This window comes from Pleurodeles waltl, chromosome 12, assembly GCF_031143425.1.
Source record: "Pleurodeles waltl isolate 20211129_DDA chromosome 12, aPleWal1.hap1.20221129, whole genome shotgun sequence".
Taxonomy (NCBI): Eukaryota; Metazoa; Chordata; class Amphibia; order Caudata; family Salamandridae; genus Pleurodeles; species Pleurodeles waltl.
In genome coordinates this window covers 694232273-694247588 of record NC_090451.1, presented here as the reverse complement: position 1 = coordinate 694247588, position 15316 = coordinate 694232273, and the positions used below count along the sequence as shown (strand labels likewise).

The 15316-nt window shown below is 47.8% G+C and overlaps 1 protein-coding gene across 5 annotated transcripts in view; it reads left to right on the top strand.

Moving 5' to 3' along the window:
- The window catches only part of LOC138266858 (beta-1,3-galactosyltransferase 5-like), a 65666-nt gene that overhangs the window by 27094 nt on the left and 23256 nt on the right, over window positions 1-15316 (top strand). For 4 of the 5 annotated variants that reach the window (XM_069215562.1, XM_069215561.1, XM_069215563.1 and 1 more), the window contains exon 2: window positions 13471-14075. In XM_069215562.1, the coding sequence (XP_069071663.1) occupies window positions 13484-14075 (592 nt within the window). In that variant the 5' untranslated portion in view covers window positions 13471-13483. The remainder of the gene's footprint in view (window positions 1-13470; window positions 14076-15316) is intronic. The other variant, XM_069215565.1, reaches the window with a different exon arrangement.

Genomic DNA, 15316 nt, shown 5'->3' with positions numbered 1-15316 from the left:
TTAAGGAAAATGAAATAATAAAAAAAAATGTTTTATTTAAAAAGCAGTCACAGACATGAAGGACTGCTGACCCCAGCAGGACACCATCCATGTGAGTGCTGGCCATTCCTAAATAGGTCGCAAATTGTGACCTACCTCATGAATATTACTGAGGCAGGTCTCTTGCAACCCATTTTCAAATCGCAAATAGTGTCTGAGACACTAATGTATATCAGCATTTGCGATTTGCTAAAAATCGCAATTTGCGAATCACAAAAGCAGACCGTCGTACATGTGGCCCTAAGTGTTTATCATGTTGGAAAAGGAAGGAGAGGGAAGGCGGTCTTTATGATTACCACAGGGCAAGGTTCCAGAGAGAGAGTGGAGACATTGGTCACCATGACCAAATTTGACTCTTCTTTCGGCAAAGGGTAAAGAAGAAAAAGGAAGATTGGTGAAGGTACTATGCAGACCTTGCGTTAAAGTCTCGGAATAGCCACCATGTCATAGAGTGCTGTAGTCGAGTATTTTCTCTTCCCTTGACGATGGCCCTATGTGTACCTTGGGCTCCTATGGTGATGAGACATTCATTGATTGGGTCAGGCATAAGGCAGGCAAAACTCACCAAGGAGGACACTGACTAATCAAAATGCCCATGCATGAAACAGAAACCCTGATGGTACTAACCTGATGGTGTCTCCCACTCAGAGGGCTCTTTGGGTATTCAAGGGTTTCCCACAGGTAGGAGCCAAGAGGTGTCTCTCTTTGATGCACGGAGTACTACAAGAATTACATTTTCAAAATATTGTTGGACATAAAAAATCTTGTCCTAAATAGCATCTACAAAAGGTCCATTGAATCTGCTGTGGGTCCCAAGTTATTCACAGTGGATAGTAATCAGGGCAAGCAGTCAGGAAGCCTGGAACCTGGTTTTGAATTTCAGGTATGCTGTTTCTGAACTCACAGGGAGGTCGGTGGAAGTGGAGGTTTGTGAGTCCTTTGTTGTGCTTCTAGCTTTGCGGCAACATTGAGGAGCTCCACAGAGAAGCAACTTTCATTCCATCGTCTTGCCTGAATCTACATCCATTTTGGATGCAGAATATGTTAGAAAATTGGTCGAAACAGAATACATTCTACAACACTTACAAAATGGTTTTAGGTGATGAATATGTCAAACAAAGAGACAGTGAAATCTGGAAGTGTTCTTTGATATATGCAGGCATTTTACTGTCTGAAGAGAAGTAAACTGTGGGAAAATATTGAAAGAAAGCAAGAACAGTGATTTCCTATGCAAAACAAAGGACCTCTATATGATTTTAGAAATGTGAAATACGGGTGACTAACTGAAATAATTCTACCCCAGACACTGATTGAGAATGACCCAGTGACTACCACGGTTAGTTGTCCATATGATCACATACTCCTTTCTAGCCAATCAAAACTGAGCCAGCAAGTTAGGAAAGAGGCGCCAGCATCCAGTGACAGGGAAATTAGTCTCTACAGAAGTGTGCATGAAGCAAGATAGGCAAAGGAAGAACTTCAACCTTCTGAAGAAGAACAACAGGGGCCACTTTATACATAGTGCCTCAGGGGCGCTAAGGGCGTGTGAACCTGCTTAGTCAGCCACCAGGGAAATATTTTAATATGGAAGGGTCCGCAGAGGCTTGTGCATCCTCTTCTGTAATACTGATATGCCAGGCCACATGTAGCACTAACGCCATCTTCAGAGGCAGTTCCCTCATTTGCATGAGGGCATGGCCCCATGAAATTGAAGAAAACACTCCGCCCCTGCACTTGCGCTCTATCACCGGTGCGGGCACGGATGCGGGCGCAGTCACTTACTTCACCCACTTGCAGGGGAAATCTCAATCCTCAATTTAAATTGCAAGCGGGTTGATGCCCTTGCTGTGAAACACCGTGTAAGCAGCCGCTCTGTATTTCACTGAATGCCCCAGCGCAAAGTGAGTTTGCAGCTGCCTTGGGAGCAGCGCACTGATTGTATTTGGGATCACTGTCCTTGTTTGTGCCCTTCCGCATATGCTTAAACCTGCACCCATTACTTAATTTGGGTCCAGGAGTGCATTTATGTGATCAGTGGCTGAACCCTGATATATTCACCAGTTTTTCCAATCCTCCCATAACTTGGAAGAACCACAGGAAGCAAGAAGTGAGGAGATACAAGTAGAAGAAGTATGAAGTGTTGGAAAAAGGGGTAGGGTATTTAGAAGTAAATATGCACAAAGCAGGAGTGAGAGAGAGTGAAAGAGACGTGAGGAGTAAAGGGAGGAAAGTTTCGGGAGAGATTGTGAGGAATGGAAATAAAATGGGAGAGCCCAGAGATAGCAGGAGTGAGTAAGAATGAAAGGTGGAAAGCAGAATGATATGGAGGAAAAGTGTAGGAAGTTGGCTCTGTATGCACTATTTCAAAGTAAGGAATAGTATGCACAGAGTCCAAGGGTTCCCCTTAGAGGTAAGATAGTGGCAAAAAGAGATAATACTAATGCTCTATTTTGTGGTAGTGTGGTCGAGGAGTAGTGTTAAGCATTTGTTGTACACACACAGGCAATAAATGAGGAACACACACTCAGAGACAATTCCAGGCCAATAGGTTTTTGTATAGAAAAATATATTTTCTTAGTTTATTTTAAGAACCACAGGTTAACATTTTACATGTAATACTTCAAATGAAAGGTATTGCAGGTAAGTACTTTAGGAACTTTGAATAATCACAATAGCATATATACTTTTCAAATAAATCACATATAGCTATTTTAAATCTAGACAGTGCAATTTTCACAGTTCCTAGGGGGAGTAAGAGTTTGTTAGTTCTTGCAGGTAAGTAAACCACCTACAGGGTTCATGTTTGGCTCCAAGGAAGCCCACCGTTGGGGGTTCAGAGCAACCCCAAAGTTACCACACGGCTCAGGGCCGGTCAGGTGCAGAGTTCAAAGTGGTGCCCAAAACGCATAGGCTTCAATGGAGAAGGGGGTGCCCCGGTTCCAGTCTGCCAGCAGGTAAGTACCCGCGTCTTCGGAGGGCAGAACAGGGGGGTTTTGTAGGGCACCGGGGGGGACACAAGTTAGCACAGAAAGTACACCCTCAGCAGCACGGGGGCGGCCGGGTGCAGTGTGCAAACACACGTCGGGTTTCCAATGTAAATCAATGGGAGACCAAGGGGTCTCTTCAGCGATGCAGTCAGGCAAGGGGGGGGGGCTCCTTGGGGTATCCACCACCTGGGCAAGGGAGAGGGCCTCCTGGGGGTCAGTCCTGCACTGGAGTTCAGATCTTTCAGGTCCTGGGGGCTGCGGGTGCAGAGTCTTTTCCAGGCGTCGGGATCTGGGAGTCAGGCAGTCGCGGTCAGGGGCAGCCTCGGGATTCCCTCTGCAGGTGTCGCTGTGGGGGCTCAGGGGGGGCAAATCTGGCTACTCACAGTCTCGTAGTCGCCGGGGAGTCCTCCCTGAAGTGTTGTTTCTCCACAAGTCGAGCCTGGGGAGTCGGGTGCAGACTAGCAAGTCTCACGCTTCCGGCGGGAAACGCAGTTGTCTTGAAGTTGCGTCTTTGGAAACAAAGTTGTAGTCTTGGGTGAACAGAGCCGCTGTCTTCAGGAGTTTCTTGGTCCTTCTAGAGCAGGGCAGTCCTCTGAGGATTCAGAGGTCGCTGGTCCTGGGGAAAGCGTAGCTGGAGCAGTGTCTTTAGAAGTGGGGAGACAGGCCGGTAGAGCTGGTGCCAAAGCAGTTGGTGTCTCTGTCTTCTCTGCAGGGTTTTTCAGCTCAGCAGTCCTCTTCTTCTTAGGTGGCAGGAATCTGAGTTCCTAGGTTCTGGGGAGCCCCTAAATACAGAATTTAGGGGTGTGTTTAGGTCAGGGAGGGCAGTAGCCAATGGCTACTAGCCCTGAGGGTGGCTACACCCTTTTTGTGCCTCCTCCCAAGGGGAGGGGGTCACATTCCTATCCCTATTGGGGGAATCCTCCATCTGCAAGATGGAGAATTCCTAAAAGTCAGAGTCACTTCAGCTCAGGTTGCCTTAGGGGCTGTCCTGACTGGTCAGTGGCTCCTCCTTGTTTTTCTCATTATCTCCTCCGGCCTTGCCGCCAAAAGTGGGGCTGTGGCCGGAGGGGGCAGGCAACTCCACTAGCTGGAATGCCCTGTGGTGCGGTAACACCAGGTGTTACAGTCTTGCAAGGGGGAGGTGATAAGCATCTCCACCCAGTGCAGGCTTTGTTACTAGCCACAGAGTGACAAAGGCACTCTCCCCATGTGGCCAGCAACATGTCTCGAGTGTGGCAGGCTGCTAAAACCAGTCAGCCTACACAGGTAGTTGGTTAAGGTTTCAGGGGGCACCTCTAAGGAGCCCTCTGGGGTGTATGTTACAATAAAATGTACACTGGCATCAGTGTGCATTTATTGTGCTGAGAAGTTTGATACCAAACTTCCCATTTTTCAGTGTAACCACTATGGTGCTGTGGAGTTCGTGTATGACAGACTCCCAGACCATATACTCTTATAGCTACCCTGCACTTACAATGTCTAAGGTTTTGCTTAGACACTGTAGGGGCACAGTGCTCATGCACTTGTGCCCTCACCTATGGTATAGTGCACCCTGCCTTAGGGCTGTAAGGCCTGCTAGAGGGGTGACTTATCTATACTACATGTGAGGTTGGCATGGCACCCTGAGGGGAGTGCCATGTCGACTTACTCGTTTTGTCCTCACCAGCACACACAAGCTGGCAAGCAGTGTGTCTGTGCTGAGTGAGGGGTCCCCAGGGTGGCATAAGATATGCTGCAGCCCTTAGAGACCTTCCCTGGCATCAGGGCCCTTGGTACCAGGGGTACCAGTTACAAGGGACTTACCTGGATGCCAGGGTGTGCCAATTGTGAAAACAAAAGTACAGGTTAGGGAAAGAACACTGGTGCTGGGGCCTGGTTAGCAGGCCTCAGCACACTTTCAAATCAAAACTTAGCATCAGCAAAGGCAAAAAGTCTAGGGGTAACCATGCCAAGGAGGCATTTCCTTACACAACCCCCCCCCCCCAAACGAAAGAGGATGAGACTAACCTTTCCCAGGAGAGTCTTCATTTTCTAAGTGGAAGAACCTGGAAAGGCCATCTGCATTGGCATGGGCAGTCCCAGGTCTGTGCTCCACTATAAAGTCCATTCCCTGTAGGGAGATGGACCACCTCAACAGTTTTGGATTTTCACCTTTCATTTGCATCAGCCATCTGAGAGGTCTGTGGTCAGTTTGAACTACAAAGTGAGTACCAAAGAGTATGGTCTCAGCTTCTTCAGGGACCAAACCACAGCAAAGGCCTCCCTCTCAATGGCACTCCAACGCTGCTCCCTGGGGAGTAACCTCCTGCTAATGAAAGCAACAGGCTGGTCAAGGCCATCATCATTTGTTTGGGACAAAACTGCCCCTATCCCATGTTCAGAGGCATCTGTCTGCACAATTAACTGCTTGGAGTAATCTGGAGTTTTTAGAACTGGTGCTGTGCACATTGCTTGTTTCAGGGTGTCAAATGCCTGTTGGCATTCTACAGTCCAGTTTACCTTCTTGGGCATTTTCTTGGAGGTAAGTTCTGTGAGGGCTGTCACTATGGATCCATATCCCTTCACAAACCTCCTGTAGTACCCAGTCAAGCCAAGGAATGCCCTGACTTGAGTCTGGGTTTTTGGAGCTGCCCAGTCCAGAATAGTCTGGATCTTAGGCTGGAGTGGCTGAACTTGGCCTCCACCTACAAGGTGTCCCAAGTAAACCACAGTTCCCTGCCCTATCTGGCATTTGGATGCCTTGATAGAGAGGCCTGCTGATTGCAGAGCCTTCAAAACCTTCTTCAGGTGGACCAGGTGATCCTGCCAGCTGGAGCTAAAGACAGAAATATCGTCAAGATAAGCTGCACTAAAGGACTCCAAGCCAGCAAGGACTTGATTCACCAACCTTTGGAAGGTGGAAGGTGCATTCTTTAAACCAAAGGGCATAACAGTAAACTGGTAATGCCCATCAGGTGTGGAGAATGCTGTCTTTTCTTTTGCTCCTGGTGCCATTTTGATTTGCCAGTACCCTGCTGTTAAGTCAAAGGTACTTAAGAATTTGGCAGCGCCTAATTTGTCAATCAGTTCATCAGCCCTTGGAATGGGATGGGCATCTGTCTTGGTGACAGAATTAAGTCCTCTGTAGTCCACACAAAACCTCATCTCTCTCTTTCCATCTTTGGTGTGAGGTTTGGGGACTAAGACCACTGGGCTAGCCCAGGGGCTGTCAGAGTGCTTAATGACTCCCAATTCCAGCATCTTGTGGACATCCACCTTGATGCTTTCCTTAACTTGGTCAGACTGTCTGAATATTTTGTTTTTGACAGGCATGCTGTCTCCTGTGTCCACATCATGGGTACACAGGTGTGTCTGACCAAGGTTTAGGGAAAAGAGCTCAGCAAACTGTTGCAGGACCTTCCTACAGTCAGATTGCTGTTGGCTAGAGAGGGTGTCTGAATAGATCACTCCATCAACTGAGCCATCTTTAGGGTTTGATGAGAGGAGATCGGGGAGAGGTTCACTCTCAGCTTCCTGGTCCTCATCTGTTACCATCAACAGATTCACATCAGCCCTATCATGGAAGAGCTTCAGGCGGTTCACATGGATCACCCTCTTGGGGCTCCTGCTAGTGCCTAGGTCCACCAGGTAGGTGACCTGACTCTTCTTCTCTAGCACTGGGTAAGGGCCACTCCATTTGTCCTGAAGTGCCCTGGGAGCCACAGGCTCAAAAACCCAGACTTTCTGCCCTGGTTGAAATTCAACCATTGCAGCCTTTTGGTCATACCAAAACTTCTGGAGCTGTTGGCTGGCCTCAAGGTTTTTACTTGCCTTTTCCATGTACTCTGCCATCCTTGAACGTAGGCCAAGTACATAGTCCACTATGTCTTGTTTAGGCTCATGAAGAGGTCTCTCCCAGCCTTCTTTCACAAGAGCTAGTGGTCCCCTTACAGGGTGGCCAAACAGAAGTTCAAAGGGTGAGAACCCTACTCCCTTCTGAGGCACCTCTCTGTAAGCGAAAAGCAGACATGGCAAGAGGACATCCCATCTCCTTTTGAGTTTTTCTGGGAGCCCCATGATCATGCCCTTTTAATGTCTTGTTGAATCTCTCAACAAGGCCATTAGTTTGTGGATGGTAGGGTGTAGTGAATTTATAAGTCACTCCACACTCATTCCACATGTGTTTCATGGATGCTGACATGAAGTTGGTACCTCTGTCAGACACCACCTCCTTAGGAAAACCCACTCTGGTAAAAATACCAATGAGGGCCTTGGCTACTGCAGGGGCAGTAGTCGACCTAAGGGGAATAGCTTCAGGGTATCTAGTAGCATGATCCACTACTACTAGTATGTACATATTCCCCGAGGCTGTGGGAGGTTCAAGTGGATCCACTATGTCCACACCCACTCTTTCAAAGGGGACCCCCACCAATGGAAGTGGAATGAGGGGGGCCTTTGGGTGTCCACCTGTCTTACCACTGGCTTGACAGGTGGTACAGGAGACACAAAACTCCTTGACTTTCTGGGACATGTTGGGCCAGTAGAAGTGGTTAACTAGTCTCTCCCACGTCTTGGTTTGTCACAAATGCCCAGCAAGAGGAATATCATGGGCTAAGGTCAGTATGAACTCTCTAAACTCCTGAGGCACTACCACTCTCCTAGTGGCACCAGGTGTGGGATCTCTTGCCTCAGTGTAAAGGAGTCCATCTTCCCAATAGACCCTATGTGTTCCAGTTTTCTTGCCATTGGACTCTTCAGCAGCTTGCTGCCTAAGGCCTTCAAGAGAGGGACAGGTTTCCTGCCCTTTACACAACTGTTCCCTTGAGGGTCCCCCTGGGCCTAAGAGCTCAACCTGATAAGGTTCTAACTACATAGGCTCAGTTCCCTCAGAGGGCAGAACTTCTTCCTGAGAAGAGAGGTTCTCTTTTTGTTGTTGTGTTGTAGCTGGTTTCCCATTTGTCTTTCCTTTTCTCTTGGTAGGCTGGGCCATTTTTCCAGGCTCCAGCTCTACCTTTTCACCCTGAGCCTTGCACTGTGCCCTTGTCTTGACACACACCAGTTCAGGGATACCCAGCATGGCTGCATGGGTTTTCAGTTCTACCCCAGCCCACGCTGAGGACTCCAGGTCATTTCCAAGCAAACAGTCTACTGGGATATTTGAGGAGACCACCACCTGTTTCAGGCCATTGACCCCTCCCCACTCTAAAGTTACCATAGCCATGGGATGTACTTTAGTCTGATTGTCAGCATTGGTGACTGGATAAGTTTGTCCAGCCAGGTACTGACCAGGGGAAACCAGTGTCTCTGTCACCATAGTGACACTGGCACCTGTATCCCTCAGGCCTTCTACAGTTGTCCCATTAATTAAGAGCTGCTGCCTGTATTTTTGCATATTAGGAGGCCAGGCAGCCAGTGTGGCTAAATCCACCCCACCCTCAGAGACTAATGTAGCTTCAGTGTGACACCTGATTTGCTCTGGGCACACTGTTGATCCCACTTGGAGACTAGCCATTCCAGTGTTAGCTGGAGTGGAGTTGGAAGTGGTACTTTTCTTGGGACAGGCCTTGTCTCCAGTTTGGTGTCCAGGATGATTACAGCTATGACACCAGGCCTTTTTGGGATCAAAGTTTTTACCCTTGTACCCAAAATTGTTTTGTGAAGAGGCTCTGGGCCCACCCTCCTGTGCAGGTTTTTGGGGGCCTGTAGAAGACTCTTTACTATTTTTGTTTTTGGATGTCTCAACACTCTTCCCCTTGGGAGGCTTTGTGACCCATTTCTTTTGGTCACCCCCTGTGGAAGTCTTGGTCACCCTAGTCTTGACCCAATGGTCCGCCTTCTTTCCCAATTCTTGGGGAGAAATTGGTCCTAGGTCTACCAGATGCTGATGCAGTTTATCATTTGAACAATTACTTAATAGGTGTTCTTTCACAAATAAATTGTACAGCCCATCATAATCATTTACACCACTGCCTTGAATCCAACCATCCAGTGTTTTCACTGAGTAGTCCACAAAATCAACCCAGGTCTGGCTCGAGGATTTTTGAGCCCCCCTGAATCTAATTCTATACTCCTCAGTGGAGAATCCAAAGCCCTCAATCAGGGTTCCCTTCATGAGGTCATAAGATTCTGCATCTTTTCCAGAGAGTGTGAGGAGTCTATCCTTACACTTTCCAGTGAACATTTCCCAAAGGAGAGCACCCCAGTGAGATCTGTTTACTTTTCTGGTTGCACAAGCCCTCTCAAAAGCTGTGAACCATTTGGTGATGTCATCACCATCTTCATATTTAGTCACAATCCCTTTAGGGATTTTCAACATGTCAGGAGAATCTCTGACCCTATTTAAGTTGCTGCCACCATAGATGGGACCAAAACCCATCTCTTGTCTTTCCCTTTCTATGGCTAGGAGCTAACTCTCCAAAGCCAATCTTTTGGCCATCCTGGCTAACAGGAGGTCATCTTCACTGAGGCTATCCTCAGTGATTTTAGAAGTGCTGGCCCCTCCTGTGAGGGAAGCAGCATCTCTGACTAACACAGTTGGAATCAGGGATTGAGGGTCCCTGGGTTCCCTATTTAGGACTGGAAGGCGGGAATTCTCCTCCAAGTCACTATCCTCATCCTCTGGGTTGTCATCCTCAGAGGGGTGGGCTTTTTCAAACTCTGCCAAAAGCTCCTGGAGCTGTTGTTTGGAGGGTCTTAAGCCAATTGGGATTTTCTTTATTTATTTTGCAGAGAGACCTTAGCTCCCTCATCTTAAGATGGAGGTAAGGTGTGAGGTCGAGTTCCACCACATTCTCATCTGCACCAGGCATTATATTTCTAAAAGTTGGAATACTTTTTAAGAATCTAAAACTAGTTCTAGAACCTAATTCAAACTTTTACAAAACTTTTAAACTCTAAAAGAAATGCTAACAGGGACTAACACAAGGCCCTAGCAGGACTTTTAAGAATTTAGAAAAATAGTTCAAATTGCAAAAATCAATTTCTAATGACAATTTTTGGAATTTGTCGTGTGATCAGGTATTGGCTGAGTAGTCCAGCAAATGCAAAGTCTTGTACCCCACCGCTGATCCACCAATGTAGGAAGTTGGCTCTGTATGCACTATTTCAAAGTAAGGAATAGTATGCACAGAGTCCAAAGGTTCCCCTTAGAGGTAAGATAGTGGCAAAAAGAGATAATACTAATGCTCTATTTTGTGGTAGTGTGGTCGAGCAGTAGGCTTATCAAAGGAGTAGTGTTAAGCATTTGTTGTACACACACAGGCAATAAATGAGGAACACACACTCAGAGACAATTCCAGGCCAATAGGTTTTTGTATAGAAAAATATATTTTCTTAGTTTATTTTAAGAACCACAGGTTCAAATTTTACATGTAATACTTCAAATGAAAGGTATTGCAGGTAAGTACTTTAGGAACTTTGAATAATCACAATAGCATATATACTTTTCAAATAAATCACATATAGCTATTTTAAAACTAGACAGTGCAATTTTCACAGTTCCTAGGGGGAGTAAGAGTTTGTTAGTTCTTGCAGGTAAGTAAACCACCTACGGGGTTCAAGTTTGGGTCCAAGGTAGCCCACCGTTGGGGGTTCAGAGCAACCCCAAGGTTACCACACCAGCAGCTCAGGGCCGGTCAGGTGCAGAGTTCAAAGTGGTGCCCAAAACGCATAGGCTTCAATGGAGAAGGGGGTGCCCCGGTTCCAGTCTGCCAGCAGGTAAGTACCCACGTCTTCGGAGGGCAGACAAGGGGGGTTTTGTAGGGCACCGGGGGGACACAAGTTAGCACAGAAAGTACACCCTCAGCAGCACGGGGGCGGCCGGGTGCAGTGTGCAAACACACGTCGGGTTTCCAATGTAAATCAATGGGAGACCAAGGGGTCTCTTCAGCGATGCAGGCAGGCAAGGGGGGGGGGCTCCTCGGGGTAGCCACCACCTGGGCAAGGGAGAGGGCCTCCTGGGGGTCACTCCTGCACTGGAGTTCCGATCTTTCAGGTCCTGGGGGCTGCGGGTGCAGATTCTTTTCCAGGCGTTGGGATCTGGGAGTCAGGCAGTCACGGTCAGGGGGAGCCTCGGGATTCCCTCTGCAGGCGTCACTGTGGGGGATCAGGGGGGGCAACTCTGGCTACTCACAGTCTCGTAGTCGCCGGGGAGTCCTCCCTGAAGTGTTGTTTCTCCACAAGTCGAGCCGGGGGCGTCGGGTGCAGAGTAGCAAGTCTCACGCTTCCGGCGGGAAGCACAGTTGTCTTGAAGTTGCTTCTTTGGAAACAAAGTTGCAGTCTTGGGTGAACAGAGCCGCTGTCCTCAGGAGTTTCTTGGTCCTTCTAGAGCAGGGCAGTCCTCTGAGGATTCAGAGGTCGCTGGTCCTGGGGAAAGCGTCACTGGAGCAGTGTCTTTAGAAGTGGGGAGACAGGCCGGTAGAGCTGGGGCCAAAGCAGTTGGTGTCTCTGTCTTCTCTGCAGGGTTTTTCAGCTCAGCAGTCCTCTTCTTCTTAGGTGGCAGGAATCTGAGTTCCTAGGTTCTGGGGAGCCCCTAAATACAGAATTTAGGGGTGTGTTTAGGTCAGGGAGGGCAGTAGCCAATGGCTACTAGCCCTGAGGGTGGCTACACCCTCTTTGTGCCTCCTCCCAAGGGGAGGGGGTCACATTCCTATCCCTATTGGGGGGATCCTCCATCTGCAAGATGGAGGATTCCTAAAAGTCAGAGTCACTTCAGCTCAGGTTGCCTTAGGGGCTGTCCTGACTGGTCAGTGGCTCCTCCTTGTTTTTCTCATTATCTCCTCCGGCCTTGCTGCCAAAAGTGGGGACGTGGCCGGAGGGGGCGGGCAACTCCACTAGCTGGAATGCCCTGTGGTGCGGTAACAAAGGGGGTGAGCCTTTGAGGCTCACCGCTAGGTGTTACAGTCCTGCAAGGGGGAGGTGATAAGCATCTCCACCCAGTACAGGCTTTGTTACTAGCCACAGAGTGACAAAGGCACTCTCCCCATGTGTCCAGCAACATGTCTCGAGTGAGGCAGGCTGCTAAAACCAGTCAGCCTACACGGGTAGTTGGTTAAGGTTTCAGGGGGCACCTCTAAGGTGCCCTCTGGGGTGTATGTTACAATAGAATGTACACTGGCATCAGTGTGCATTTATTGTGCTGAGAAGTTTGATACCAAACTTCCCAGTTTTCAGTGTAACCACTATGGTGCTGTGGAGTTCATGTATGACAGACTCCCAGAACATATACTCTTATGGCTACCTTGCACTTACAATGTCTAAGGTTTTGCTTAGACACTGTAGGGGCACAGTGCTCATGCACTTGTGCCCTCACCTATGGTATAGTACACCCTGCCTTAGGGCTGTAAGGCCTGCTAGAGGGGTGACTTATCTATACTACATAGGGAGTGTAAGGTTGGCATGGCACCCTGAGGGGAGTGCCATGTCGACTTACTCGTTTTTTCCTCACCAGCACACACAAGCTGGCAAGCAGTGTGTCTGTGCTGAGTGAAGGGTCCCCAGGGTGGCATAAGATATGCTGCAGCCCTTAGAGACCTTCCCTGGCATCAGGGCCCTTGGTACCAGGGGTACCATTTACAAGGGACTTACCTGGATGCCAGGGTGTGCCAATTGTGAAAACAAAAGTACAGGTTAGGGAAAGAACACTGGTGCTGGGGCCTGGTTAGCAGGCCTCAGCACACTTTCAAATCAAAACTTAGCATCAGCAAAGGCAAAAAGTCAGGGGGTAACCATGCCAAAGAGGCATTTCCTTACAAAAAGCAAGAGAAGGAGGGGCTTGAAGGTGCTTAGAAAGGATAAAGGAAAAAGATTGTGAAGCAGTACATCAAAGATGGGACATAGGTACCAGTGCATCAGGTGCAATGGTACAGGGGCACTGTGGTGTTAGGGGCCCACTGCATACTAGTTACAGCTATTTTTGCTACCTAAAAAAAGGGCTCAAGGGACCATTATCTTTGCTTGCATTATAGCCCATGGCTCCCTTGCAAGGCCAAAGAGCACACATTTCTAAAGTGGAAGGTGTCTTTCATGGACTGCTTCCACTTTGGACATGGATTCCACAACGATTCTGGTGTTAGTAACTGATTAATGGTTTGAGACCTCAATTCTGGTCACAAACCATTGAAATATTCTATAAGGAATTGCAAGCAGTTAGGCGCTGGAGGTGTGGGAACTCTTTTCTCTAAAGAGTCATCCGGAGCCACAGATTTGGTACAATGTGACTTGGGTTTGCAGTTCCAAAGCCTACAAGTTTGAACATCTCAACCCCAAAGCCCTTTCTTGTGTTAAATCCTTACCTTGGCGTTTTCCAAATGAGATTGGCTAGAGTTTCACAGTTTCTTTGTATGTTTGTTTCAAGTACATCATCTCAACATTTTTTCTGTGATTCTGTTAATTCCAAAATATTGTGTTCTGTGGTCCTTGGTATTCTTTGAGTTTTTCTAACTCTGCTGTGTTGTATTTCTTGTAGGACAGAAGGCAACATGAATAGATGGAGGAAAGGTTTTTGGGGACTGTGCCTGTTCATATTTTTAAATGTCTGGCTGTTTGCAAAGAATGGTTGGAGGTGTTGGCCCTCAGGCTGTGTGGGCATCAGCAGGCAATCACCAGTCATGCTGGCCCAGCCACTTTTGATGAGGCGCTCCGTCTGGCTCACATACGGCACGCTCTCCTACCACCTCAACCTCACTCAGCACAAGGCAGAGTTCCCACACCTCCAGAACTACAACTGCACTGTCCTGCAGGAGAAGAAAGGTCACTGCCAAACTCCTGGTGGTAAACCGCTGCTGCTGCTGGCCATAAAGTCCCACCCAACATCGAGCGTCAGGAGAGCGGCCCTGCGCCAGACTTGGGCAGTGGAAGCGGAGGTGTCGGGCTACTGGGTAAAACGCCTCTTTTTAATGGCTGTATCCTCTAGTCTGGGGCGCATGAGGTTGGTGGAAGAAGAGGACAAGGAGTTCCAGGACATTCTGCTATGGGACTTTACCGAGAGTCACCATAACCTTTCGCTGAAGGAACGCTGCTTCCTGGAGTGGCTGCAGTACAACTGCAAGGAGGCGGAGTTTATTTTTAAAGGTACATCTCTACATTCTTTTTTACAATGGTGTAGTTTGTTATCCTAATAAATAGACATTCCCCAACCCCTACTTTAACCACCTGTTCTTTCTCAAAGGGACAGTGTGCTTTAATATAAAGGCAATACTAAGAACTGTCAAATTTCAGAAGAGAATATACAGAGGGCTCTGCAGCAATCTGACATCATGTAGCAGTGCAACACTTACATTTCTAGGGACATGAAAACAGGCAGCTCAACTTCAAAGTAAGACTTACTTCCAGTTGGGAGAAAGCTGAATTACGGGTCATCGCCCCGCCTACAATGGAGCAGATGGTTTGGGACCATTCCATTCCTAAACAATTCTCTTAGCATGGGATTTGCAACTGCTTTAATGGCTGCCTCTCCATGTAGCTCAATTTGTATTCAACTCTAAACAAACCAGTGTCATAGTGGTCTCTGTAAAACAAAGTAGAAGTGTCAAAGGTGGTTGTGCCACTGGATGTCAAGTGGATCTGTGACTATGAATCGGGTAACCAGCTGAGACAGATGAGGTGGAATGATTCACCCTGCCTGGGAGAAGCCCCAGTGTGGGGATTACAGGAAGGTACCTGCATGTGAAAGTAAGTGGTGCAGGAAAGTGTGCTCAGTTTGTGATCCCTGGGGTCCCATAAAAGAGTTGAGATGACAGCTGGTGGCCATTTGCCACACCATCCCATCCTAAATCTACATACTCTCCACTGTGGGTTCCAAGTGCAGAAGCCTTTGTCCCTGTCATGAGATGGAAAGCAGAGTGGAACCAACTTGAAGATGTCTCATCTTCTGTAAGAGAGCTGATGGGCTGGATCAGTGGCTCCTGCGGTGTCCTTAACAGAGGTATAGAGAACAGTTTCTGTGACAGTCTTTTTCATTCAACTGATTTAGAGATTACAAAAAGAAGAAATGCCTGGGTACAACAAAAATATGAGTAAGGGAAAGAAGGAATAAAAGATTTCACTCCCAAGTAAGGCAAGAAAAATCACTTGGGTGGAGAAAGGGACAACATCTGACTTGTGATCAATGCTTAAGTGAGAAGTGAAGTCTCAATCACCACAATACTTTAAAAAAATGAAGAGATAAAAGACCAGGGCAGTAAAACTAAGGCTGAACTCCACTATGAAGGAAAGGAAAATATGCAAGACTGATGCACAGGGGCAAAGCGGCATAGATAGTAGAAAAGACGAACAGCGTGATATAACCATAAGAAGGAAAAAATGTCCTGCAG